This window comes from Cheilinus undulatus, linkage group 10 (assembly GCF_018320785.1).
Source record: "Cheilinus undulatus linkage group 10, ASM1832078v1, whole genome shotgun sequence".
NCBI classification, from domain to species: domain Eukaryota; kingdom Metazoa; phylum Chordata; class Actinopteri; order Labriformes; family Labridae; genus Cheilinus; species Cheilinus undulatus.
In genome coordinates, this window is record NC_054874.1 from 5,159,207 (window position 1) to 5,185,516 (window position 26,310).

General features: G+C 38.2%; 1 protein-coding gene across 7 annotated transcripts in view; it reads left to right on the forward strand.

Annotated features, from left to right (window-relative positions):
• diaph2 (diaphanous-related formin 2) overlaps positions 1–26,310 on the forward strand; it is a 728,830-nt gene that overhangs the window by 504,597 nt on the left and 197,923 nt on the right. For all 7 annotated transcript variants that reach the window (XM_041797008.1, XM_041797014.1, XM_041797011.1 and 4 more), the window contains one exon: positions 16,623–16,747. In XM_041797008.1, coding sequence (XP_041652942.1) covers positions 16,623–16,747 — 125 coding nt within the window. The remainder of the gene's footprint in view (positions 1–16,622; positions 16,748–26,310) is intronic.

Here is a 26,310-nt window from a genome sequence, read left to right on the forward strand (position 1 = left end):
TAACATTGCAGTGCTTTGTATTTTTGCTTGCTCCCTTCTTTTGCCCTGCATGTTGCAGATCTCAGACGGATCAATAAGTCAAAAAGGTTGTGGAATACAGAAAAGTCAAGTGAAGTACATCCCTCTGAGATGTCAGGTAAAAATACTGCTATGTGATAAGATAGAAACTCGACGATGTGACTGAGTTAGAGGCATGAGTCAAACTTTGAGTGATATCATGATCAGCACATCCACACAGCTTCCGTTTATTATCCTCATACAATGCAAAACTGTCATGATTTAGGATCTATTTTTTAACTTATTTACTCAGTCAACATTTATGTCTATGAAACTGTGGACTTTAAAACTATCTTTATAGTAAAATAATGAGCTTTTGAATTCATGCTGTTTTTCAGACACAGGGCTGTCATTAGCAAACAGTAATTAATTTGCCAACTTACCAACAAGTTTGGCTTTCACAAAGATATCAGACACTGTGCATCTGTTCAGTTACCTTGATGAGGACAAAGCTGAGCTTCTACTCCAAAACCCTTTACAGCCCACTCATTTCTGCAAGCCCACCAGTGCTGACAATGGCCCAAACATGCCTAACAGCAGAGAGCACATGCTCTGCACCTCAGGCTGTGCAGTCAGGCTGGCCCCTCCCTATACACAGACCACACACAGTGCATGGGGCATTGGTCCTCAAGTGGTGTGGCAAGGCACACTGGTATGTCTAGAGCCAATCTTGGTGTGCCGTAGCAATTTGTACAGTCATACATAATCATAGTCTTGCAAAGCAGATGGATAGGCACGTTTCCGTGTTTCTCACTGGCGGATCCATCTTGCAAAGCTCCTGTCTGAACCATTTGGGCTGGTTAGAAAGTGACAGGACCAATCAGCGACGAGGGGCAGTACTTTCAGGCCCGGCTGAGTCGTGACGTAAGCGAGTAGCATCAAGAGGCTTGTGCACCTCTAACTCGTCTCAATCCTTTGCCTGTCGATGTTTGCCAACCAATTGATACTCTGGAATCCAAGCCCCTCCCTATCACAGTTTTTGCTGGACATGTAAGGCGAGAGACTGGAGCGAGAGGAGAGAGTAATTGTGCGTTCCATTTGTCCTTGCAACTCGGAAATTCTGAGTTGATGTCATCAAATAATATGGCCTAAACTCATGATCTCATAAATTTAATCAAACTAAGTTAAGTAAATGAAATTAAATAATGTTCATATTCAATTTAAATAATAATTTGTTGTAATTCCAACTCATAAGTCGGAGCAACTCCCATTACCCTCAGTTACAAGCTCATAGCAAATGGAATGCATTCAACTTAGGTTTGATGTCAATCCCAGTTCCTTCATCCCATTTCCAAGGTAAATGGAATGAAGCATAAGACCTGTTAATCTGAATTATGGTAGAGCAAAGCTGAAGTCATTGTTCAGCCTTGAGACAGTTGGTGAAAATAGAAGGACAGACATTTATGCTCAAAAACAGATATGACAAAGTTTGATTTTAGACATGTTTTCTACACTTACCTGATATTTTAATCATATATTCCACTGTTTTTGTGAAGATAAGACTTTGGTAAACCCATTTCAAGCACCAAAACAATTCTTCCACATGGGTGAAGGTGTGTTTTCACAAGAGATTCAAAAATTCCAAATTCAGCATTTGGGCTAAAATAACTCTCTCAGTCCCCATAGGAAAAATGTGTCTCAGTATGCATAAAGCTGAGATTGTCCTGAAAATTCTGATATAAAACACTTGAGTATTGCGTTATTTGCAAGTACCTCAAAAAGGTGAATTTAAAAAGATAATGTAAAAATGGAGGAACTACCCTTAGACCTCAGAGGGTTAACTGGGCACCACACATTAGTAAATCCACCCTCAAGATATCTGTCTTTGGAGATCTGTTTATTGGGCTGAGGATGGCCGACGCCAGGGTGGGGAGGTCATGCAATACGGGGGGCCTAATGCCAGAGTCTGCTCAGGGCCTCACTTTGGCCAGAGGCGGCCCTGTATGCAGTAAATGCTTTTCCTTTTTTAATCTGCTTCTGCATCTCCACTTGTGCGCCCCTAACACTCACCTTTGTAGTGTTTCTATGACACCAGAATCCTGTCAGTATCACAGAAACTCTGTCAAAGTGAAGAAAAATGACCATCTTCAAGTAAGTGCATGACAACCATTTAGGTGGTTGGCTGTCAGGAGAGACGAGATAAACCATTACACCCCTGTGAGTTCCTTATTCGTTTTATTGCAGAGGGCACAGACTCAGACAGAGCAGCGGCGCAGCACACACAGACTTATATCCTCAGCACTTCCCAGGGAATTGTCATCACCCCGGGTCAATGTCTAAACTTTCCCATGCATCAAAATATATTGTAATTGACTCCATTTGTAATTCCTCTAGAGATCTGGCACTGGCCTGTAGCTCTGATAGCTGCCGAAAGCAATAAAGTCTCACAGACATGACCCCCATTGTAAACAAGGCCCGCTTCCAGAGCAAGAGGTACAGTGAAGTGTGTTGTTTTAAGGGGCTGGCTTTGCTCTTTGACTGCAGCTTGTGCTTCTATTCAAATGTTATTTTAATATGATACAGATCTCATCACATATTTAGTTATTCTTGGGTTAATGCCCATATACTCAGTTTCTTTCCATAATAGACCTTGAAGTTTTAGGACTCTGGAGCGTTTTGTACGTGGTGAGAACGCGAACTGATCTTGATCTGGGGGCAAGTTTTTTTTTTTTTTTTTTTTTTTTTATCCTTTCATATTACACAGGTTATAAACATCCAGCATTTCCAACACATCTCTTGTTAAATGCCATCTTATGCTGTTGTTTAACCCTCTCAGACTGGCATTGTATACACTGTGAAAAAGAGACATAATGTATTTACCATAGCCTCTTACTTTTTCACTTTGAAGCTAGCCACTGTGCCATTCCAATGACGCTATCCATGCCTTCTATTACCTTACAGTTGCTTTTCTAGTACGCCTGGAACTTAAGTGACTTTTCAGCATCTTTAAAGATTCAATCCAAAGCAGAAAATCAGATACTGAATGACTTTTTATCCATTTTTTAATCACTTTATATCATTTCTGCTGCTAGCGGCTAATGCTTAACACCATATGGTCTTCCCAGAATACTCTGGGGAAAACTGTCAACCAATAGAAAGGCTGTTCTGTCATTGTGTCATGCTGTGTCAAACTGCACATGCCTTAACACTTAGAAATGGAGGAGACTGAAGAGCGCCTAATGGCGAGAAAGAGACACAGAGAGGCTCTGATGCTCTGTGTGTCTGCAATAGTGCCAATACTAAAAAAACGCAATAACTTTTTTTTTAATTTGAATATCTTGAAGATGTGTTTTTGTCACAGAATTATTACTTTTACTTTGTGGACCCCAGGAGATGGAAGAACAAGTTTATGCAAAACAAGTTTTAGCCAATTAGTTTACTGTGTCACACATAAAAACCTTCAAGTTCTGATTTTTGTTTAGTTTTTTTTAATGTAATCTTAGCACAAAAAGTAAAGGAATTTGTGTTTGGTAGATTATGTCTTTGTTGTCACACTGCTTATGCAAATACAAATTTCTTTGTCCCAGTGGTTGCGTACCCATATAATTCCTCATGTATGTATGAATAGAAGACATTCTGACCAATCAGGGGGCATTTTTCTCGCGGATTTTAAGATTTGGTCTACTTTAGAATGTTTCCTTGTGAACTCAGAGCAAACTTGGCACAACAATGCAATAATATAGGGAATTAGTCCTTGATTCAGACCAGATGTACCAAACTTGAAGTGTGAAAACACGCTTAGTCTGGGTTTAGTTGACAAAAACCCAGAAACCTTTTATCCACTTTTATTCAATTAAAGTTCCTGTATTTTAGAGTTTGTTCTTAGCTACGGCGTTTATTCTCTGTAGAATTAATTTAACTATAAAAAACAAAACAGTTGTATTGATGCACTGTTAACTGTTGATTTAAAATACAGTACATTTAAAATACAGTACAAAATACATACTTTATGAGCACATAGGAGGAAAATCCTGCATTGACCAATGAGGACATTTCATTTGGCTTCTCTACATTATAGTAATCATTTTTGTTATTAGAACTGAGGAGATAATTGTAGAACATATCCATTCAAGTTTAAGGTATTTGCTTGAAATGCTGGGATAGTTTTCTGTTTGATTATTTTAGGGAATTTGCTTGGAAGTTATCATGTCTTTTATGGAACTTCAGAGAATATGTTTGTATTTTTTGGAGAGGTTTACTGCTTTGACTTTATTTATTTATTTATTTATTTATTTATTTGTTTGTTTGTTTGTTTATTTATTTTATTTTATTTTATTTTATTTTATTTTATTTTATTTTATTTTTTGCATTTTTGCAGTTTTGTGGGAACTAGACTGGGAATTTGGCGGTTGGAATTATCTTTTGAAATATTCAGGATTTTTCTTAGAAAATTACACGGGTTTTTGGATGTTTCCATCATTTTCATGGAATTTTACTTTTGAATTTGCCCAGAAATTTATGGGGGGTTTGCTAGAAATTTTCAGGAATTTTCAGGGAATTTTAGGGGAAATTTTTATTGGCATTTAAAAACTTTATGAGGAAGTTTCACTGAAAGATTTTGAGGACTATCTAAAGAACTATTTGGATACTTTTCATGGTATACTTTAAGAATATGTTTAACAATCTTCAGAGAAATTTAAGGTAAATTTTCTTTCATTTTATGGAATTTGTTTGGGTTTTGGAAAGGAAAATTTCCAAGAAATTCCTGTTAAACGACAAGGCAGATGTTCTAAGTTATCAAACCCTACTTATGCCAAATAAGTGGGAGAAACTAAAAATGCTCTCCAAACAAAGGCTCAAGTCTCAGGATGTAAAAAGAAAACCAATATATACAGTGCTTAACAAATTTATTAGACCACCTGTCATATTTGTCTCAAAGATCATCCAGCATCATGAAGTGATTTAATGCAGCTTTAATGCAGACTCTTTCATTTTCAGTGAGCTCTCCACATTTTACCATTTTGAACAGGAATGAGGAATTTCAAACTGAATTCACCCAAATTTGAGCCGGCTCACTGGGCTTCTCTGAGGAGTCATAAATGAATCAAGCATAACATTCAACCACTAAAACTCATTTTTTTCTGTTCAGGAATGCAAGTAAATAACTATAATTTGACATATTGATCAAAAAATATTAATCTGCTTTACTATTTTTTCCGTTTTTTTTTTTTGTAAATCAGTACATTTGAAAATTCATGGATAGCAATAATAATTCTATTTTAGTATTACAAATATCATTTAGGTTAAAGAGCTTCTACTTATTGGTGTATTAACTATTGCAGAAACATAAAAAAATGATTTTGGAAATTACCAATGCTGTTAATTTAGGGCAGCTGTGGCATAAACTGTACTTTGGTTAGGGTTAGCATGGTCTAAGAAATTTGTAAGCACTGTATATTTAGTCTAGTCTAGTCTTAGTCTAGTCTTCCTCATAGAAAAATGGTGGCCAACTGACATTTTTAGTCACATTTTTAGCCTATAAACCTAACACAGCTGCACCTCTGCATCTTACCATTAATACATTATAGATATCCACTAATGCAGTGTCCGTGTAGCAGTAATAATTAATGTCACTGCAATTAATATAATAGTGTTGCTAATGTGCAGTAAGTAATGAATGTATTCTTTTGTGGTATAAAATAATAACAGTAAGGGACATCATTAGGTGTCACTCTTCTCCCTGGCTGCTGCATTAAATTATGTTTAATTCCTCAGATTAATAATATATCCCATTAGAAAATAATTCCGTCCTGAGTATTAATTGCACATTGATGTATTGAAAAGAGTTCAGGCAGTGATCTCTGCTGCAGACGGTATTTACAGATCCATTTTTTAACCTTATGTTTTTTCTCTTTGGGGGGCCATCATGTCTAATAACTAAACAAATCCTTCATTATGATAACAGTTCTGCTACATGGAGGCTTAAAGGGAAAATGCAAATTAAAAGAGGAAATGGAGCAAAAGTAAAAAGGATTTACCCTTTTATGTGCACGTAATTAGTGCAGCATTGATGGGAAAGTGTGATTCTTTGTGTTTAGTGTGGATTTGTGCGCTCATTGAAATGAATGACCTTGTCGAGTAAAGACAGTGTTGACAGTGTATGTGTGATAATAATCATTGCTTTATATTACATACAAATAGATATGGAAATGCAACTATTAAAGAGCTCTAGCTATCAATACAGGCTGATTGAAATTCCTAGATGTCTGATTACAGAACATCAAAGCATAATGTTTACACATATTAATTTGCCTCACAGTTTCCTCTATATCATCTGTTTGTGCTGTCCATTAAAATTTCTTTTCCTCCTTGCCTGCTGTTTGTAACATCACATGCTGCAAGGTAATCAGAGAAAACAACGTGACTGTTTTGCCACAGGAACAATATCACTTTCACTCCTGTGACTGGCGCTGCTTTGATTCCTGCTGAAAAGCGAACACATAGAGTTGTGTTTATCCTTTTGTCTCCCTCCGCTGCTGTACTCTCGTCTGCCTCCCACTTCATCTCCCATTCACTTTCAGGTGCCAGCAACGCCGAAATGAAAGAAGACAAATAACAGTTTTATTAGGGGAGAAAATATAGTTTTGAGGCTCAGCGTAATCTATAAGCAGACATGAATTTCCCTGCTATCGTCTTGCTGATCGATAGGCAGTTTCACTCTCATGAATTTGCCTTAAGGCGGACTTTATGTGTGTCTGGTCATGTGTGAAGTCCCCTCAAGGTCGTCCTCTTTTACACCCTGTGCTGTGTATGCAAAGAGGCTGTAAGAGGAGGGCTGAGGAGAAGATAACAAGCTAGGCTAAGGTTACTTCTACCAGGCTCTTAAAGGGTTTAACATATAATCTCTGGAGCCTTAAAGAGCTTTTATGTATGATGGAAGTGCTGATAATAATCATGAATTATTGAACTGGACTACCCATAATAGTCATGTGGCTCTGGGGCTGCATTCCTGATTTGTTGGTGGGTCAGGTGGTGGGACCAACACCCTGGAAAAGAAGCCCAAAATATAAAAGATGGTAACCCAACAATTAAACCTCATTATCCTCACTATGCAACAGCAGAACTACTCATTGGTAACAGTAATTATCTCTATATTAATGTTAGGGCTGTCAAGATGAACTGCACTAATTGCGATTAATTAAGATCCACAATTTTTTTTTTTGTCCTTTTCAACACATTGGTTTGAAAGAACAATTTAATATACTTTGGTTAAGCCACATCATTGTCTCCCTGCAGCCACAGGCAAGGCCGATCATAAGAGGGGATACAAGGGAGAGGTTTCTGGGGCCCAGTAAAACTGCTGGCCCATGGAGGTCAGCATAATCATGGTCTATTGTTAAGTTAATCTGTGACATTTATATTTTATGTCTTACCTGAATTATAACCACTCTTATCAAAGCAAGAAACTGTGAATTTTATAAATTTTTGCTGTTGCACACCTTTGGAAAATGTTGACCCTTTTTTTCTTAAAACAGATTTTTTTTTTTTTTTTTTTTTTGATGATAACAATGTTGATGGGCACACTGAAATAAACCATTTGTAAAGTGAGTCAGATTTCATAGCTAAGACATGATAAGCACAAACATCAGAATTCCAGAAAATAAAGTAAAAGGATCTAAGGCAACTCTAAGTGAAAAACAACAGATCAATATTTGCAAAAACTGGCAAAAAATGGGTTAAAAGTGGCAAAAAGTTGCAAAAATTGCCAGACAAAGTAATAAAAAGGGCTGAAAAAAAGTGGGGGGGGTGGCATTCAAAGCTGCAAAACTGGCAAACAAAGGAGAAAAATTCGGTTTAAAAGTGACGTTTGACCTGGACTCCTCGTGCTACACTCATTAAGCTGACATATAACAACTTCTGAGTAATGAATAGAACAATAGAGTTAAGAAGTTGCAAAAAAAAAAAAAACACAGATAAGGTAAAAGAAGGGTTAAAATGTTGCTGAAAAGGATTATAAAAATGCATTAAGAGGCAAAAATAGGTGGAGAAAGTGTCAAAACGATATGATACACTTTATTGTCCTCTTTGGGAAATGTGTCTTGAAATCCAAGTGCTGCACACAATAAGCTGCCATATAACAACTCATAAATAATGATTATAACAATAGTAACAGCTGTTTTCCTCAAACGATGGATTTAAGCTGCAATAATGTGTTGAAAAGGCTAAACTTGGCATAAATAATTGGAATAAATGATTTGAAAGGCAAAAAATGCAAGTTAGAAAAGAAGAAGGGATTAAACATTTGCAAAAATGGCCACATAAAGTAGTGAAAAGGGCTATAAAATCATTAAAATGGGTACAATAAGTGCATTATGTGGCAGAAATAGTTGAAAAAAGTGGCAAAAGATGCAATACAATACACTGTACTGTCCCCTTAGGAAAATTTGTCTTTGACTTCAAGTGCTGCACACAATAGCTGCCATATAACATGTCATGAGTACTTCATAAAATAATATTAACAACAATTATCCTCAAAAATGGGTTGAAGCTGCAAAAACGTGAAAATTGGCAAAAATGGGTCAAGGAGGCAACAATTATTATAAAAAGCTATAACAATTACAGGATTGAAAAATAAAAAGGGTTTCAAAGTTGCAAAAATGGCCAGACAAGGTATTAAAAAAAGGGGTGAAAAAGTGGCTGAAAGGGTTACAAAAATGTATAAAGGGGGATAAATGGGTGAAAAAGTGGCAAAACAATAAAACTTTATTGTCCCTTTCAGGAATTTGTCTTGGACTCTTAGTGCTGCACACAATAAGCTGCTATATAACAAATCATAAGCAATGAAAGGAACAATATTGACAACAATGATCTTCAAATAATGGGTTAAAGCTGCAAAAGATGGACCGAAGAGGCAAAAAGTGGCATAAATAGCTGCAAAAATGGGCAAAAAAGCTGCAAAAGTGGCCAGATAAAGATATAAAGGCGGTTTAAAAGTTGCACAAATGAGTTGAGAGTGAAAAAATGGGCTTAGAGTTGCAAAAACAGCATCAATGAGCAGAAACAGTGGTGAAAAGGGTTTAAAAATGGCATGGATAAATAGTTTCAACACCAGAGTCCAAAAGTTCCAGAATGAAGTAACTGTTAGCCAAGATGCTAGCACTAATGCTACTGATCCAACACACATCAATAACACGGCTGGGGAGGCCCTGTTCTCCAGGTTTGTCAGGGACCCAGCCAGTTCAGTGGGCAGGCCCAGTCACAGTCAAGTAAAGTAAGGCCACCACTCCTCCTTAACATCTCATTTCACTGAAGAAACTCATAGACAGCTCAGTGGACGAGTCGAAGACATCCGATACTTGTGTTATCGCTCACTTACTTTTTTTACTGGAAACTCAGGTGCTCAGCCTCGACAACGACCCACTTCCAACAACAACCCAGAGCAGCTTCACTTCCCAACCAGCTTCTCCCTTCCTGTCTCAAAGATCAGAGCTTGTGTATAGATTTGTCTTTGAATTATATAAAACATCCATCCTAGCAGTAGCATAAACTACAGTTATAATGCTGTTAACCCCTGTGTTGAATGTTTACCCATACAATTCAACCAAACACCAAACCTGTTATTCAGGCATGCTGAACTAACATGCTTTACCACTGACACATAAATATAAGAGAGATTTTTCCACCATTTCTGTGTTTACATCTCTTCTCTGTGAGTCTGTTTGTCTTCCTTACCTCCCTCTCTCACTCCCACTAACATATACTTTACTTGGCTGTTATGATGAATGCGCTTATGAACGACCTTCTCCTCCGGTTTTATGTTGCATTCGTCTTTGTTTTCACAAGTGTTTAGATTATTTAAAACCTGATCTTTTATTCCACGTTGGCAGTGACGTTCAAAATAAATCTCAATTTCCTTTGTAACCTTTGGCGGCACTGCAAGAGCACTCGATGAAACATTGGTATTATTTGTCCATAAATCAAAATGAAAATTGCCCCCTTCTACGATTGACTGAATATAAAGTTGACATCCTCACATTATAGCGCTTGATTTGGTGTTGTGAGCCACACAGTATTTTTTCCCTGGCAGTTTATTTGAATGAAACAGGGCAAAGCTTAAAGAAATGCTTTTTGTCTGTCTTTTGTTTGTTGGAGTGAGTGATGCATTGTGGGCCAGAGCTATTATAGCACTTATATAAATAACTACGATGTTGACCACAGAGGGTGTTTTTATGCTGTCCTGTATTCACACACGCCAACTTTCTTCTTTAAATTGGTTTTGTCTTTCTTGTACCTTTTTGTGTCCCCCATGCATCACTCAGCTTCAGCAGTTATTCCATTTCCTATAAGAAGGAAGCGAGACAAGGCACACAGAAGACAGCTTAAAGAAACACTGGGCCTCGTTCACCAATTTCTTCTTCAGATTGTTTTTCAGAAAGAGAAACCTACATGGGATTCTTGAAACATTCCTAAACTTCTGAATTGTTCTCTCCTGTGTTTTTTAGTCCATGAAAACCAAGTTCTCAAAAGCTGGAAGCATGTACACTTTTCATCCAATTAGCATAGAGAATGACCCCTTTTATGCCCATATAAGGAAATTAGATTGCAGGGCAGTGTGCACACACAGAAGGCACACAGGAGTGAAAAAAAAAACGATATCAGTGTGTGCAGATTTCTCCAAAATAGCATAGAGAAACGTCCCTTTCATGCTCATATAGGGGCATGAGAGTGAAGGGCAGTGTGCAAACACAGAAAGCACACAGTAATAAGAAAAGAAGTGAGATATCAGTACATGCACATTCCCCCAAATTAGCATAGAGAAATGCCCATTTTATGCCCATATAAGGGCATGAGAGTGAAGGGCAGTGTGCAAACACAGAAAGCACTTAAGAGTAAGAAAATATTGAGCTATCAGTACGAGTAAATTTTTTTTAAATAGCATAGAAAAACACCCCTTTTAAGCCTGTATAAGGACTTGAGAGTGTAGGACAGTTTGCAAACACAGAAAGTACACAGTAGTAAGAAAAGAAATAAGATATAAGTACATGCACATTCCTCCAAATTAGCATAGAGAAATGCCCTTTTTATGCCCATATAAGGGCATGAGAGTGAAGGGCAGTGTGCAAACACAGAAAGCACAGCGAAGTGAGAAAAGAAACAAGCTATTAGAATGTGCACATTTCTGCAAAGTGACATGGCGAAATATCCCTTTTATGCCCATATAAGGGTGTGAGACTGCAGTTAAGTTAAAAGTTCTTGTTAAAATCTTTGAGCAGCTCTGTATCCAAACAGGAAGTTGTTTGCCCTTAGTTTAAGACAGTAGAAAAACAAGTTTTGAATGCAAAATCATTGAAGTTTAAAATGTAATTAAAAGGATTCAATGAATTGCAGAAATTCTGCGGTTTATCTTAATTTTAAATGTTAACCTTTTTAAATCTTTTGCCAGCCTTAGTCTTATGTCGGGTGTTACCTTGTAAACTTAAGAATTTGCAGACAGATATATATTCCTTCTGATTTGGGAAAAGACAGTTGCATGCCTTGTTGACAGCAGTCTTTAGAATATTTTTACATGAATATAACACCACCTCTTACCCCTCTGTTGCCTCTACGATCTACTTTTGATGTATATTTAAGAAGCTACCACTGTGGCTATGTTTGTACCCTGGAAAAGCAGTGTTACTTCTGTGCTAATTTTACTAATGATATCCCTAAAGATTCCATGCTTAGATGTGTAGACACTAGATTATTAGAGCAAAGAAGGGTAGTGAGATGCATGTATGTATTTCTGAAAAGCAAACACAACATAAACAAATGCATAAATAAGCCCATAGCAGAGCATTAGATAGATTTTTTTCTACATGTTCATGTGTGCCAGTTTGTCTCCACTATAAGTAAGTCCCATGAAAACAATAGTCTGTATAGCAGTCCCAGGGCTTCACTCTGATCCTGTTAATGGCTCCCCGGTTAGCTCAAGCAACTGTTTCTTGGCTGCCATGGTTACTACGATCAGCACTGCTGCCAAATTATTGCTCAGTACTACCACCCATGCCACAAGTGACTATCAAAACCCTCAATGAATGACAAAAAAAATGTTCCCATGGCTCGATACAATCATCGCAAATGTAATTGTTTGCTCTCTTGCATCCATCTGTCCAAATTACCACACTGTTCATTTTCCTTTTTCACCATTAGCAACGATGAGATCACTGTGACAAGAGCGTGTGGATCTCAGAGGTCCCATCAGTGGAGAGACCGGCTGTGTGATAGTGTGTTATTTTCACTGTCATCCCCAGGAGTCAGCTCTGTGAGAATTGAGGAGGAGGAGATTGTGAAACTCCCAGAGACTGGATCCATCCAGCCACTCAGCTCGCTGCAAAGTCTAATAATGACAGTGACCTCACCCCTCGCTCCTATTATGTTGGCTTCTCCGCTGATCACAGCAGGCAGTTTGTGTGCATCTCTGAACGTCTCTGTTTGTGTGTATCGGTGAGCCAGGTGTGGATGTGATCCACGATCTTGCCATCCAATTTTATTGTCAGAAAATGAAAAAAAGAGCAAATCCAAGCTAAGGAATTGATGTAAAGCAAGACAAGGTTGACCCTCATGTCACCGAGGCCGCGTCTCTTGACAGCTTGTCCATTACTCGGCTCCTCTCTCCTTCAGCACTTCAATTACGCTCTAGTGGATGGGCTAACCTTGTAGATGTGAGGTTAAATGTTGTAAGTTGTTGAGGAGGGTCGTCCCTATTGCTGTTTATTTTGGTAATCAATCAATGTTGGGAGCCAATCCCATTGACGAGTGGAAGACTAAGATGGAGAAGTCGCTTTGCATGCATGGCACACAGTCCTGTCTTTATGATTGACAATAGTGGGACCTTTATCAATTCCTTCATACACCCTGGTTGTCACTTAGACGTTGTCACTTGCAGATACATAAAAACAATCAATATTTACATATTCACATAACATTTCTGAGTTTGCTTTCAGAAGGGATCTGTGCTTTTCTTTTGGAGAACAAGAAGTACTATGTCTGTGTACAGAATAATAGCAAAGAGGGCAACATAAGGAGACAGCAGTTTGACTCATAGCAACAATATGAAACTTTAACAACACTTTAAAAGGCAAGGAACCATATATGGTCACTTCCGTTGCCATCCTTGACATCCCCTTCCTCTTTTTGATACAGTAGTACCAGCATGATTTTTCTCAGCTTTTCAGTGGAGCTCTAACCTGACATACCAGATAGATTGTTACATCTGGGAAACCTCCCATACAAAGTGTATGGGAAAGGCAGGACTTATAAAAAAAAGTCTTGTAAGGTGATTCACAGTCATTACAGCCAATCAGAGCCACAAGACAAAATGAGGTAGAGGGCATGCACAGTTTCCGTTGTAACCTGAGTGACTGTCGTTGTTCATGAGCTTGTTGGTGGATAAAACTCATGCAGAGGCTGGTTGGACTGGCTTACAGTATAACTAAACCCCTCCTGTTACCAGGCTTGCCCACAGAATTGTCTTGGCCCCTGAAAACCCAGATGACGGGCCCTCCTCATTTGTGATTTATATTGTTATGGATGCATGTGTGTTGGGTGGGTAGCATTGGTGCTAGCATTCTGGCTAACAGTTGATGTTCAAATCACATGTTCGTGCCACTTTTTAACCCCTTTTTCATCACTGTTCCTGCCAGTTTTTTTTTTTTTTTTTTTTAACTTTTAAACCACTTGTGCCTCTTTTAACAAATTGTTACCACTTTTTAACCCCTTTTCATCATTTTTCTGCCCATTTTGCCATTTTTTGCCTTTTTTTTTACCCATTTCTGCAGCTTTCATCTTACTTTTGCATCTTTTTACTCATTTTTGCCTCTTTCAACAAATTTTTGCCACCCTTTTAACTACTTTTCACCCTTTTCTGCCCATTTTTGTCCCTTCCTGTTTGCCCATCTGAACACACTTTTGTAGGTTTCATTCTATTTTTATGCATCTCTGCCACTCTGTAATCACTTTTCACACTTTTTTTCCTGCCAGTTTTTGCAACTTTCAACTCATTTTTCCAATTATCATTAATTTTCTTTTTGCATCTGTTACATTATTTTCCTCTCAAAGTAATTTTAGTTCCTACTTTATTCTCTGGCACCCTGATGTTATAATGGCTTAGCTATGAAGTCTGACATTACTTTCCAAATAGTTTCATCAATGTGCCCATCCACAATGTTAACCTTAGTGGCAGCCATTGCTATTGGCTTCCAGCACATCTAAAACCCGCCCCCAGCTACCGCCTTCTTCTCCTCAAATGATGCTCTACAACTGAGCTAAACCAGTGCCCTGTCTTAGTTTTAATCTCTTTTTTCAGGTCTGACAGGATTAAAAATATTGTCTATTTGGATATATTTATGTTTTCTATGTTATATTGCCAGCATTGCTATTTAAATCTTCCTATGATGAGCCTACTGCTGATTTGTTTTTATCTTTTGTTAACTATTGCATAAAAGGCCTATTGCATAAAAAGTCAAGGCCAGTTTTAATAGGAAATTAATTGAGATTAATGAGTTGATAGTGCCTGTAAAATTACATAATACCTAAATTTTAATTCAAGTATCCATAAAATAATAGATGTATAAAGAGATAAAGGGCCATGTGTGTGTGACTGCCTTCTGCACAGAACTTTTGAAGTTATTTTTTATTTCTCTCTGAAATGGGTTGTTTTGATAACCTCTTTTTGCATATGTGATGGTGAGAGGTTGTGTAAGTGTTTGTGTCAATAAGTCTAAACCCTTAACAGAGACCTAAACATGGAGCTGAATCTATGTTCCTGTCCCAGCTGATCCCCTAAGACTCCCCTTTCTGTTTGAAGTCTCCACTTGAAAGGCCTGATCTGAATACTGTGGATTCACAGCAACTCTGCAAACAGTGATTACAGACTGATTAATGAGCCGCGCACACACACTGTATACACACGCACACACATTTTCACACGCCTGCCGTCTGGGCCACACACGGATACAGGACCCTGCAGTCTAAGTCAGATAAAGCTGTTTTTATCTTATCATCAGCCAGGTTTACAGAGATCTGTGATGTTTTAACAGGCCTGCACACAGATCTGGCTGGGCCCCTGATGAACCCAGAGAACGGGCCCCTTATTTATTTGTGCTACTTTTTCACCCGTTTTTCATCCATCATTGCAACAACTTCATGCCCTTTTTCTCCCATTTTAGCCACTTTATTGCCACTGCTTTTTGCCATTCTTTGCACTTCTTGCCCATATTTGTTTTTTTTTTAACCCTTTTTCTTTTCCATATATGCAACATCTTTTTGCAACTTTTTGCCTATTTTAGCCACCCTTTGTCTTTTTTACCCATTTATGCCACTTTTTACATTTTTGCCACTCTTAACCAATTTTTTTGCCCATGTTTGCCACCTTTCCCAATTTTTGCCACATCTGTTGCCAGTTACACCAATTTCTTGCCACTTTTTGCCCATGTTTGCAACTACCTTTTGCAAATTTCATTCCCATTTTGGCCACCTTTTGTCAGTTTTTGTCCTTTGTTTATATTTTTTGCGGCTTTTCACCCATTTTCTGCTGCTTTATGACAGTTTTTACCCACTTTTTCCCTTTGTTTGACACTCTTAACCTTTTTTTGCCACTTTTTTGCCACTTTCAACATTTTTTAACCTTTTTTGTCCATTTCTATAAAATCTTATGGTTTCTACCATTTTGACTGCTTCATTTTGTCTCCTTACCTAATTTTGGCCACTTCTGTTGCCAGTCTCACCACTTTTTTGCCACTTCATTGCCCATTTCTGCAATATCTTTCTGCAACTTTTGCCAGTTAAAGCCATCTTTTGTCAGTGTTTGCCCATTTTTGCCACTTTCTGCTGCTTTTCACCCATTTTCTGTCACTGTATGACCATTTTTAACCACTTTTTCCTGTTTTTGTCAATTTTTAACTTTTTTTTTTGCCAGTTCTGGCCATTTTTGCCTCTTCTTTTTGCCACTTCATCCCGTTAATGCCACTTTTTTTGCCATTTTCACTATTTTTATGTCACTTTTTGCCCATTTATACAAAATATTTTCCCAACTTTTACCTATTTAACCCCCCTTTTGTCATTTTTTGCCTGTTTTTGCCTCTTTTAATGCATTTTTACCAATGTTTGAATATTTTAACTATTTTTTGCCTCTTTTGGACCATTTTTCTTTTCTAAAAAAGTTCTCTCAATTTCTTCAGCTTCATGCATCCTTACATTTGTGCAGGTTGGGACCCGGCTATGAAGTCTGACTTTACTTTCAGAATCATTTAGATCAGTGTGCCATCCACATTGTTTACATCTATAATGAAAAGGTATTTTTGAAAAAGGATATATTGTCCAACAGCATAAGTAATCTTTGATGAGAGTGGTCACTATTAAGGTTAAACATTAATATTGTTATCCTGACCTAAATTTACAGTGGACCATGATTTTGCTGCCCTTGATGGCCCCTGTTTAGCAGGGCCCCAGAAAACTCACCCTTTTATCCCTCCTTATGATCAGCATTGTGTTTGCATCATGTCCAGTTCTACAGATCTCTCTGTATGAGTCTCTAATGGTCTCTAATCTCTTTATGTGCATCTTTTCTGTTTGTTTTTTGTCTACAGTGTCTGCTGAGATCTTAAAAAGCAGCTTGACCACCATGGAACGCCAAATTCAGAGACTGGAGAACGACATCGAGAACTTCCCCAAAACAGACGACCGACAAGATAAGTTTGTGGAAAAAATGTCGATATCCTTTTTATTGTGGTCATTTTCAAACCTGGCCCAGGTTTATGGGGGATTTTGCTCCTTAGAAGCATATCTGTTCCACTGACTATTATGAAACCGTGTGAACCATTTTGTTGACAGCAGTGGCAGCGGTGTTTGCTGCTCTGCTTGGCATTGGTAAGCAGTTTAAGTCACTTGGTGTGATAGGTGGCACCCAAGGGAACGCAGGGAATGGATCTGGCTGCCTTGCTGTGAGATGTTGATCAGATCTCCCTCTTCACTCCTCCCTGGGTCCCAGGAGTGAAATCATGCCTGTGGCTATTTTTACTGCACTCTGCGACCGTCGCCTTTCCCTCGGGGGGCTCTAATAGGGGCTCTAGCCCCTCACACCAACTTATCGCCTATCCCTGATTTCATCTCCTGCCCGGCCACGAGCCTCTCCACACAACCGTCTGTGCACTATCGCCTCTCATGGCACCTCTCCTGTTTCGATAACAGAGTGTTTCACTTAAAGCCAAGCATCTCTGCTCCCAAATTGAATTAGCCGTGTCTCTGCACTTTCTTGAATGCCCTTTCTGAGAGGAAAGGTCCTCGCTGTATAGGTTTGATCAATGGTAGAAATCAAGGCTGTTGTCAATAGCCCGAGGTGAGGATTCCTTTCATGTGAGAGAGAAAGACTGCTGCATCTTCTTTGTTCATTCCCAGCTTTATCGAGAAAAAGAAGACTTACTCGAGCGTGATTTAACGAGTGAGTAGGTGTTTCCATATGCTGGGCACTCACACGTAAGACAGCATTTAACCTGATATTTGCTGCCTTTTGTCTGAGCTTTATTAAGGCTGACTTTGCACATTGGGCGGTATAAGAGTAATAGCCCTCAAACACATTAACAATCTGCTCCGAGTCAAAAGAAGGGCACTTAAATTTGTGTAATTAAAAAAACTGAAGCAGAGACCTCCCTGGCGGCGTCGGCGGCTCTGAGGCAGAGCGGGCAGGCAAGAATACTACTTTGCCCCCCGATGTCAGTATTGATTCCCAGGCTCCTTCGGGAACTAAAGGCTTCAGGGAGAGGAAATGGAGAAGTGTAGATATACTGCAGCATGGCACTCCCTCACTGTCTGGAGTTCCTCCCCTGAGTGTGGCAGGGGGAAACTGGCTGTCCATGACCTGCCAACGCCCTGCTTCCTCCTCTCTATCCCCTTTTTCTCATCTCACCTGATCAAGTTTTTCTTTTTTCTCCAGGAAGGAGGCTCAGCAGGATTTAATAAGCTCTATTTTTGCTCCTTCCTCATATAAAGTAGTCGGAAAGCACTGACGAGCATATATATTTCATTCTCCATCTGTGTCATGTCCCATTTAGGGCTGTTGTCGTTATGCTTAATGATACAGTTTCCCTTCCCTTGATTTTACGAGTGGCAGAATTGCTTTGGTTATACATATTTTTTTAATCATAATTTCCACTCTTTTAATTTCTTTTGGGATGCAGACACGCTGAAGCTGGGAAAGGAGTCAAATGAAGAGAAATGCACGCTCTCGCTGTTAGCTCCCTGCAGTGTTGCTCTTCTTCTTATCTCATGGGTGCAATAAGTAAAAAAAAAGGATAATAATCTAATCACTGTGAAACTATTTCTGGGAGATTTTAATTTAACTATTTGGTGGAAAGGTCTGCGTTTGGTTGAAGTTGTTTGTTTCTAACAGTAGGTATGGCTGCCCAAAAGAGGGGATCAAGGCCAAATGAGGTGGTCAGCCAGAACATGATCTATTTTAATTTTCAGCTTTATAATATTCCTTTTTTTTTACTGGAATAACAACCACTCTTACGAAAGCAACAAATGGTTTATTTATTCATGCAATAATACATACAGTCTTCTTCAATATGTTAACCCAAATGGCATAAATGCCCAAAGATGAGCAGAATTGATAAGGGCAAAAAAGGAGTTAAATAAAACATTAGTAGAAAGTAGCAAATGTTAGGTAAAAGTCTAAAAGAAATGGGTTAGAAAAGATATAAAATGGGAAGATAGTGGAAAAATGGTCCAAAAGTTGCAAAAACAACAGAGGAAGTGGTTGAAAGGGTTTTGAAGGTGGAAAAAAGGTTTATGGTGGCAAAGATTGGGTAAAAGTTGGATAAAAGGGTTAAGAGAGGTCAAAAATAAGTTAAAAGTGGCAAAAATGGGTCAGAGTGGCAAAAATGGCAGAAAAGTGTTTAAAAAGTGGCAAAAAAAGGGTTTATAACGCCAAAAATTAGGTAAAAGTGGGGAAAATGGGTTTACATGGCAAAGGAAAAAACAATAAAAAGCAATTTGGGCAAAAGTGGCAAAAACAGCAGAAAAGTGGGGAAAAGGGCTTAAAATGGGCAAAATGTGTCAAAAGTGGCACAATCATCAGAAATAGTGGATGAAAAAGGATTTCAAAGGGACAAAAAATGGGATTATAGTAGCAAAAATTAGACAAATTGAAAGCGTTAATAGAGGCAAAAAATTGCATGTGGCCAAAACTGAAAAAAATGTTGAAAAGGGGTTTAAAAGTGGCAAAAAATAGGTTTATAGTGGCAAAAATGGGTCAAAAATGGCAATGAAAAGGGGCTGAAAAGGGATTTAAAGTGGCAAAAATGGGTTTAATATGGTAAAAATTGGTTGAAAGTTTGAAAAAAAGGGGTTATGCGAGGGAATGGTAGAGGCAAAATATGTTTTAGTGGCAAAAATGGGTAAAAAAAGGAAAAAACGGCAGAAAAGTGTTTGAAAAGTGGCAAAAAAAATGGTTCATAATGCCAAAAAATAGGTAAAAGTGGGAAAAATGGCTTTACATGACAAAGAAAAAAACCCAACAAGAAACAACTGGGGCGAAAGTGGCAAAAACAGCAGAAAAGTGTGGAAAATGGGTGAAAATTGGCAAAATGGGTTTATAGTGGCGAAAAATTAGGTAAAAGTGGGATAAAAGGGTAAACAGAGGCAAAAAAAAGTTAGTTGGAAAAATTAGCTAACAGGCAAAATTGGGTCACAGTGACATGAATGACAGAAAAGTGGTGAAAAACGGTTAAAAAGTGGCAATATCAGGTTTATAATGACTGACTTGCTGAAAAGTGGCTAAAATGTGGCAAAAAATGGTTAAAGAAGCAAATTGCGTAAAAAGTAAAAAAAAAAATGCAGAGAAGTTTTAAACAAAAGCAGCAAAAATGGGCTGAAAAAGGTTAAAAGAGGTTAAAAATTGGCACAAATTAATAATTTCAACATCAGATCCAAGCTTGACACACTTTCTAACTCCAGACTGTTATCCAGGATAGCTAGCCCCAATGCTACTGATCCAACACATACATTAATATCATCAATAAATCACAATATGGGAGGGCCCGTCCCGTTCTCTGGGTTTGGCAGTGGCCCAGACAAATCTGTGGGCATGCCTGACAGTAGGATATTTGTGTTTGTCTCGTGCACATGTGTCTCTATTTAACCTACTGTCTGAACTCCCCCACAGCGCTATATCCACCACTTTAAACCTTGTCTGATAATCGTTTCTGGGCTGTTATCATGCAGGAGATAGAAAGCACAGGCTGTGCATAAATTTGCCAAGGTTTTAGTACCTTTAGAATCTTAGGTAGAACTCTAATCTGTGTTGCACAGCTAAGTGTTGGAACAATGACAGCATGGCATACTGTGCTGTTTTTTTGGGGTTGACATTTCCTTTGGTACACATAAGATAGCAGAGTCACATACCTTTTCAAACTTTTCCTTGGATTAAAAAAATAAAAAGATGTTGGCTCCTTGAAGCATGACAGATGGAAGAACAACAACAGCTAAAAGTCATGCATTTGATGCTCGAGCAACCCTGAAAAAGTTAAGTGAAGCTCTGTTGTCTCGACTGTTGGGCACTGTGATGAATGAGTCAGTCTGCTTTCTGTGTGCATGTGCATGCAGCTGTGTTTGTGTGTTTCAGAGATACAGAGAGAGTAATTTACAGTGCATGTGTAGGTGAGTACATGTGCCCGACTCTGACAGCTTTTTTTCCTGTGATTAATTTCAAGAGGCCATGGTCACTGCAAGGGATTCTAAATGTAATATATGCCCCAGAGCAGCCTAGTTTTAATTAAACATTCAACATTAAATCATGTTTTTTTTCCTGTTATGATTAGTGTTCCTAATTTGTTTAGGCTTCAGAAATTTCAGGTTTTACTTTTTAAAGGGTGGAAAATTTCTGACACAAATAGTCTGTGACATTCTTCAATAATTTACCAGCAATTTCCATGTAGTCCATCTGTGCAGCCTTCTGTCTGCTGCACACTGCAGAGCAAATCACTCCCCTTTTAGTCAGTCTTTAGGTTTCTGCAGCACGTGCCACAATGCTGCACAAACACACGACCGAAGTAACACTGCTCCACTCAATATTTCAGTCAAGACTATTTTTTGGTGCAGCTCCAGCCAGAAAGTGTCATCCAGTGTTTATTTTGGCAGCTATTTTAAATCTAGTACAAAACTCAGTCTGCAGAATTTAACAGCTTTTAGTTTGAGTCACATTTTACTCTTTTTTTATTTATTGCATTCTGCAACATTGATTTTTTTTTTTTCACTTTTGCGCCACCCTGATTAATTTTCCCCTCTGAATGAAGGAAACTCGAATAAAACAGTGACATTCTTGTCATGCATAACGGTGCCACACATGGATAAAAAAGCAGTGAGGAGTCTCAGGCTGATTTAGCTGCTGGTGATGGCTTAGTAACAGCCATTTACCAACCTTATTTACACATCATTTATTTAAAAGTCAAACAGAGGTGAAATTGTTTCCCGATCTCTGGAAAGTTTGTGCATCATAAAAACTGCAGCATGCTTCCATCAGCTCTCACAGACAGTAGGCTAGTCTTTATGCCGTGCTTTTACCATCCTCTTAATTAGACGCTTAATGCAATTAGGCCAATTTGCATGGAGGGGTTTTCTTCCCTGAATAACTGCATAATGTCTCAGGGTCTCTGCACGCTGGTGAGTATGCGGGGTGATAGGCCAACAACACAATAAGGGGGAGTGTTAAAGCTGTCCCTTTTGACTTATTTGCAAACTTTTTTGTGGAGATTTATTAAAGCATCACACGTCCCACCAACCATGATGCTGATTCTAACACCAATTTGTCACATATCTCCTGTATTATCTGTTTAATATAGGTATTGTTTATTTTCCTGCTCTGTCAGTTAAAAGCTCATATCAAATTACAATGGATGTGATGTGATGTCCAGCTCCGACGTCCAACTTCTGAGGTAAATGGAATGCAGCAGAAGTCCCTGATTGCTGACTCTGACACTCTAAAACTAACACTAAAACTAATAAAAACTTAACTAAAATGAAGCATTTTTGCGAAATAAAACTGAACCAAACTAACAAACCAGCAGTAAAAAACTAATTAAAACTAAAATCAAAATTTAAGGTAAAAACTAAATAAAAATGAAACTAATGAAAAATTCAACACTATTATAACCTTGACCACTAGGCCATCTGCACCCCACATTTGAGTCATTTTTAACCTTTATAGTGTTAGTCTAGTTTTAGCCAATAAGTGTCCTTACATTTTAGTCTCAAATTTTAGTCAAGGTGTTTATTTAATTTATAATAACTTAGTCAGCAAAATTGTTTAATTGCTATTAATGTAAAACACTCATTATAATGCACTATCACTACTAGAACTGATTTAAAATACTCTGATGAAAATATTGGCATAGCTTGAAAGTACAGTGGAAAAATATCCTGGATTTTGAATGTCAATGTTTCTGTGAAAACTACATTAAGTTGCCATCAGTTTTTAGCAGCAAAGATCTATTTTTAGCTAGTGATAGTCTAGTCTTTCTTGTGGAAAGGGTAGTCAGCTCACATTTTAGTCATAGTTTTAGTTGTTAAAATCAACCCTGGTATCAACAAGCCCAAAACAGATCAACTCAAAAAGACACAGAAGCACAAAAAGCACCTAGTCAGTTTCAAAATAAAATACCAGGGTACAGTCTGGGGATTGTTTATCCCAGTGGCTCTCAACTTTTCTAGCCTCAAGACCCACCACCACCCTTCATGAAAAATCACCACCCATCTATCCACAGATGATCTACTAGTTTATCCTGTTCTGGGTCTCAGGGGGACTGGAGCCAATCCCAGCTGCCAGTGGGCGAGAGGTGGGGCACACCCTGGACTGGTCACCAGACATTTACTTGCAAGGCTGATACTGTATATAGAAACAGACATCAAGGTACACTCACACTTATGGGCAATTAAGAGTCACCAGTTAATATGACAAGCATTTTTTTGGTCTTTGGTTTGAAGCACCTGGAAAGAACCCATGCATGCACAGGGAGAACTTTCAAACGCCACACAAAAAGGCCCCATCTGACTGGGAGTCAAACCAGGAACCCTCTTGCAACAGCAAATTGTGACCCAAATTTTTTATTTATTTATTTATTTTTTTTTCTTTCAATCATAGCCATTTTCTTAAATAAGAAATGGAGCTGTTTGGACTCCTGAAGGAAAAAAAGATTAAATGACACAAAGAGATGGAGACGTAAATAAAATAAAATAAAAGCACATCATAGACTTTTTGTCACATACTTGTCATACTGGGCACGTGTCAGAGACCCACTCCCATTACTCTGTATCTAAAACAGATCCACTGGGTGTAAGTGCATCCCATCAGTCGGACCAAAACCGAATGCTAACAGACACCTGAAATTATGGGTTATAGTAATCTTTTGTGTTTAACTGTCTGAGGAAATCATTTCAGTCAAGAGAAAACAGTAACAAGAGGTCAGCGGAAGAGAAAGAAATGCTAAAAGATAAGACAAATATTCAAAAAAAAGAAGAATGTAATGATAAAATGCTGGAGAAAAAAGAAAAGAGAGGGAGAGCGAGAACGTGGAGCTCAGTGGAAGCACTTCATTTGGCTTTATTGATACATTTTTCTCTTTCCATTACTGTAATGTATGCAAATGACTGAATGGGGTGTTTGTTCAGCAGTTTAGTGATCTCTATCTGTCAGAAGTAATGGGAGCCCACAAAGGCTGTAGAGTTGAGGCACAAGCCCCTAGAGAGCCCTATTTCACCAGAGAGGCTATGGCCATCAAATCCACACACACTCACTTGTACTCATTTCCAGTTCCTGCTGGATATGATGGAGGAGAGCTGGGGGGGCGTAGAGCAGGACTCTGCATACTGGAATATTAATGGTGGAGACATGGCTCGATGAGGATGATGAGGAAAGCGACGGAACCTTGATGGGTGCCTGGACATGTCCAATACATCTCCGCCCGCTCTACTCAATGCCTTAACCCAGTAGACTGATAAGTAGCTTAACCTTTTATTTCCCAGAAGGGCCAGAGTCAGAGCACATCATTCTCTCCTGTCTTCGCTCCCTGAGTGACAGGGAGGTGTCCTCAGGGGCCGGTTTCAATAAGATATGTTAGACACAGCCAATAAATTTAACCCAGTCTTAATTTCTCTCTCCGACGAGTCTTTTTGCGAGAAGGACAATTTCATAAAGATTAAGATTTATAATAAAGGTTAGCCACCCGAGTGCTCCAAGGTAAACCATACATTTCCAGGGTTTCTTGGAGAGATTTTTATTATTATTTGAAATGTGTAAAGAAAGACTTTATGAGTTGTTACACAGAAATGTCGAAATTAATAAGAGAAGATCACTACTACTGAGCAGAAGAGATGGACAGAGCTGGGTACCATGTCTCTACTCATATTCTTTTGTTATTGTTCTAATTCAGATCCTGCAGCGGCAGGATTTACATACCATGTAATATCCACCTTATCCCTCTAGCTCCCATGATGCTTTGTGAATTCTTGTGCATTCTGGCGTGACTTTGGGTGACTTTTGTCAAAGTTTTCCAGAGTAATGAGATGCTAGTCCTGATTATTAGAGCAATTCAGAAATTTAAAAAACCTCAGATTCATCTGTTACACTTTGAACTATGGGGAATTATTTATCTGCCTTCTATTAGTGGGGAATAAGAAAAAATATGAACAAATGACCTTAGATAACATACATAAGCATGTTTGGCTGCATGAGTTTGCATAGAGATAAGAATGAAGCAGGTAGAGTCCAGTCAGAGTCTTGCCTTTTTACTTTGTGGATTTCAAAACAACAACAAAGAAAAAGTGTTATTTTTTAAACTAGTCCCCCTTTTAATATGTGTTTGTATTGCTATGCATAGTTGATGTCGTCTCCTCTTCAAGTCAGCACATCCCGTATTAATTTGTGAAAAGTCCAATCCCTGACCCCCAGTGATAATGGGGGGTTTTGCATGTCCTCCCCGTGCATGCATGGGTTCTCTCCAGGCACTCTGGTTTCCTCCTACAGATGGTTACATGCTCATTAGGTTAATTGGTGGCTCTAAATTGCCCGTAGGTGTGACTGAGAGTGTGCCTCATTGTTTGTTTCAGCCCTGCAATTTATTATTGACCGGTCCAGATCATATCCCCCCAATGAAAGCTGGGATAGGCTCCAGCCCCCTTCAACCCAGTGATGGGTGGATGAATACTACTGCTACTGCTACTACTACTACTACTACTACCACTACTTATAATAATAATGATAATAATAATAATGTTAATAAATATAAAAATAACAACAACAACAAAGACAACAGCAATGACATTAAAATGGCATTAAAAACAGTAATAATAATAATAATAATAACAATAATAGTAATAATGATCATATAGACCTGGAAATAGATGAGGGCAAGCCCTCATTTAGAATGACATTGAGAAGAGACTACTTTCAAGCTTATAATAACATGTAGTTGTTGATTGTTCATTTCAAAAACCTAAATAATAACAAAGCATGTTTGCCAAACTGAGGGGAAAATCAACAACCATTGTTGGCTAGCCACCGCAGTAAGCCACTGGGAGAAACGTTTTTCTTTGTCTGTCATATTACTGGAAATTCCACCCATAATCATATCTGCATTAGAGCACCTAGGAATGTGTTGAATAGTCTTTATATATTATTTATTATTTTTAAAATTATTTTGGCTTGATCTATGATGAATTCAAGCTATTGAATAAGATAAAATGAAATATAAAAATGCTTTTATTATTTATTATTGACTGACTTTTCAAGGGAAAAAACAACAAAGAAAAAAAAGGAAAGATGCTTTTTGTTTGTCAAAATGGCCCAAATTGCACTTTTCTGGATAATTTTACTGCTGTGAGGATCCTTGCTCTTTTTTTTTCTTTTTTTTTCTGTTGTTAATCCAATTGTAAAACCAAGTACAGATCAACAATACCCATAGTGCTTTTCTCCTGTGCCTAAGACACACTGCTCTTCGTTTTCTTTGATAAGTGCCATCAGAAAAGAAGAAAACAGTTAAGCTAATCTGTGCAGCATCACTTCTTACTAAGATGTTTTATTTATACCGGGTCTGTCAGTTCTGATTAGTCTCGAGGATGCTACAATTTGTAACATCCTCTTTGTTGCACGTTAAAATTCCACGATGGTGCATTCAGAACTGTCTTTTTTGTCGTTTTACTGAGTAAGGGTAATTGTACCCTGTTTGGTGACAGATCTGCCGTAATTAATGGATTAAAGAGACAAACATTCATTTACCAACTGAA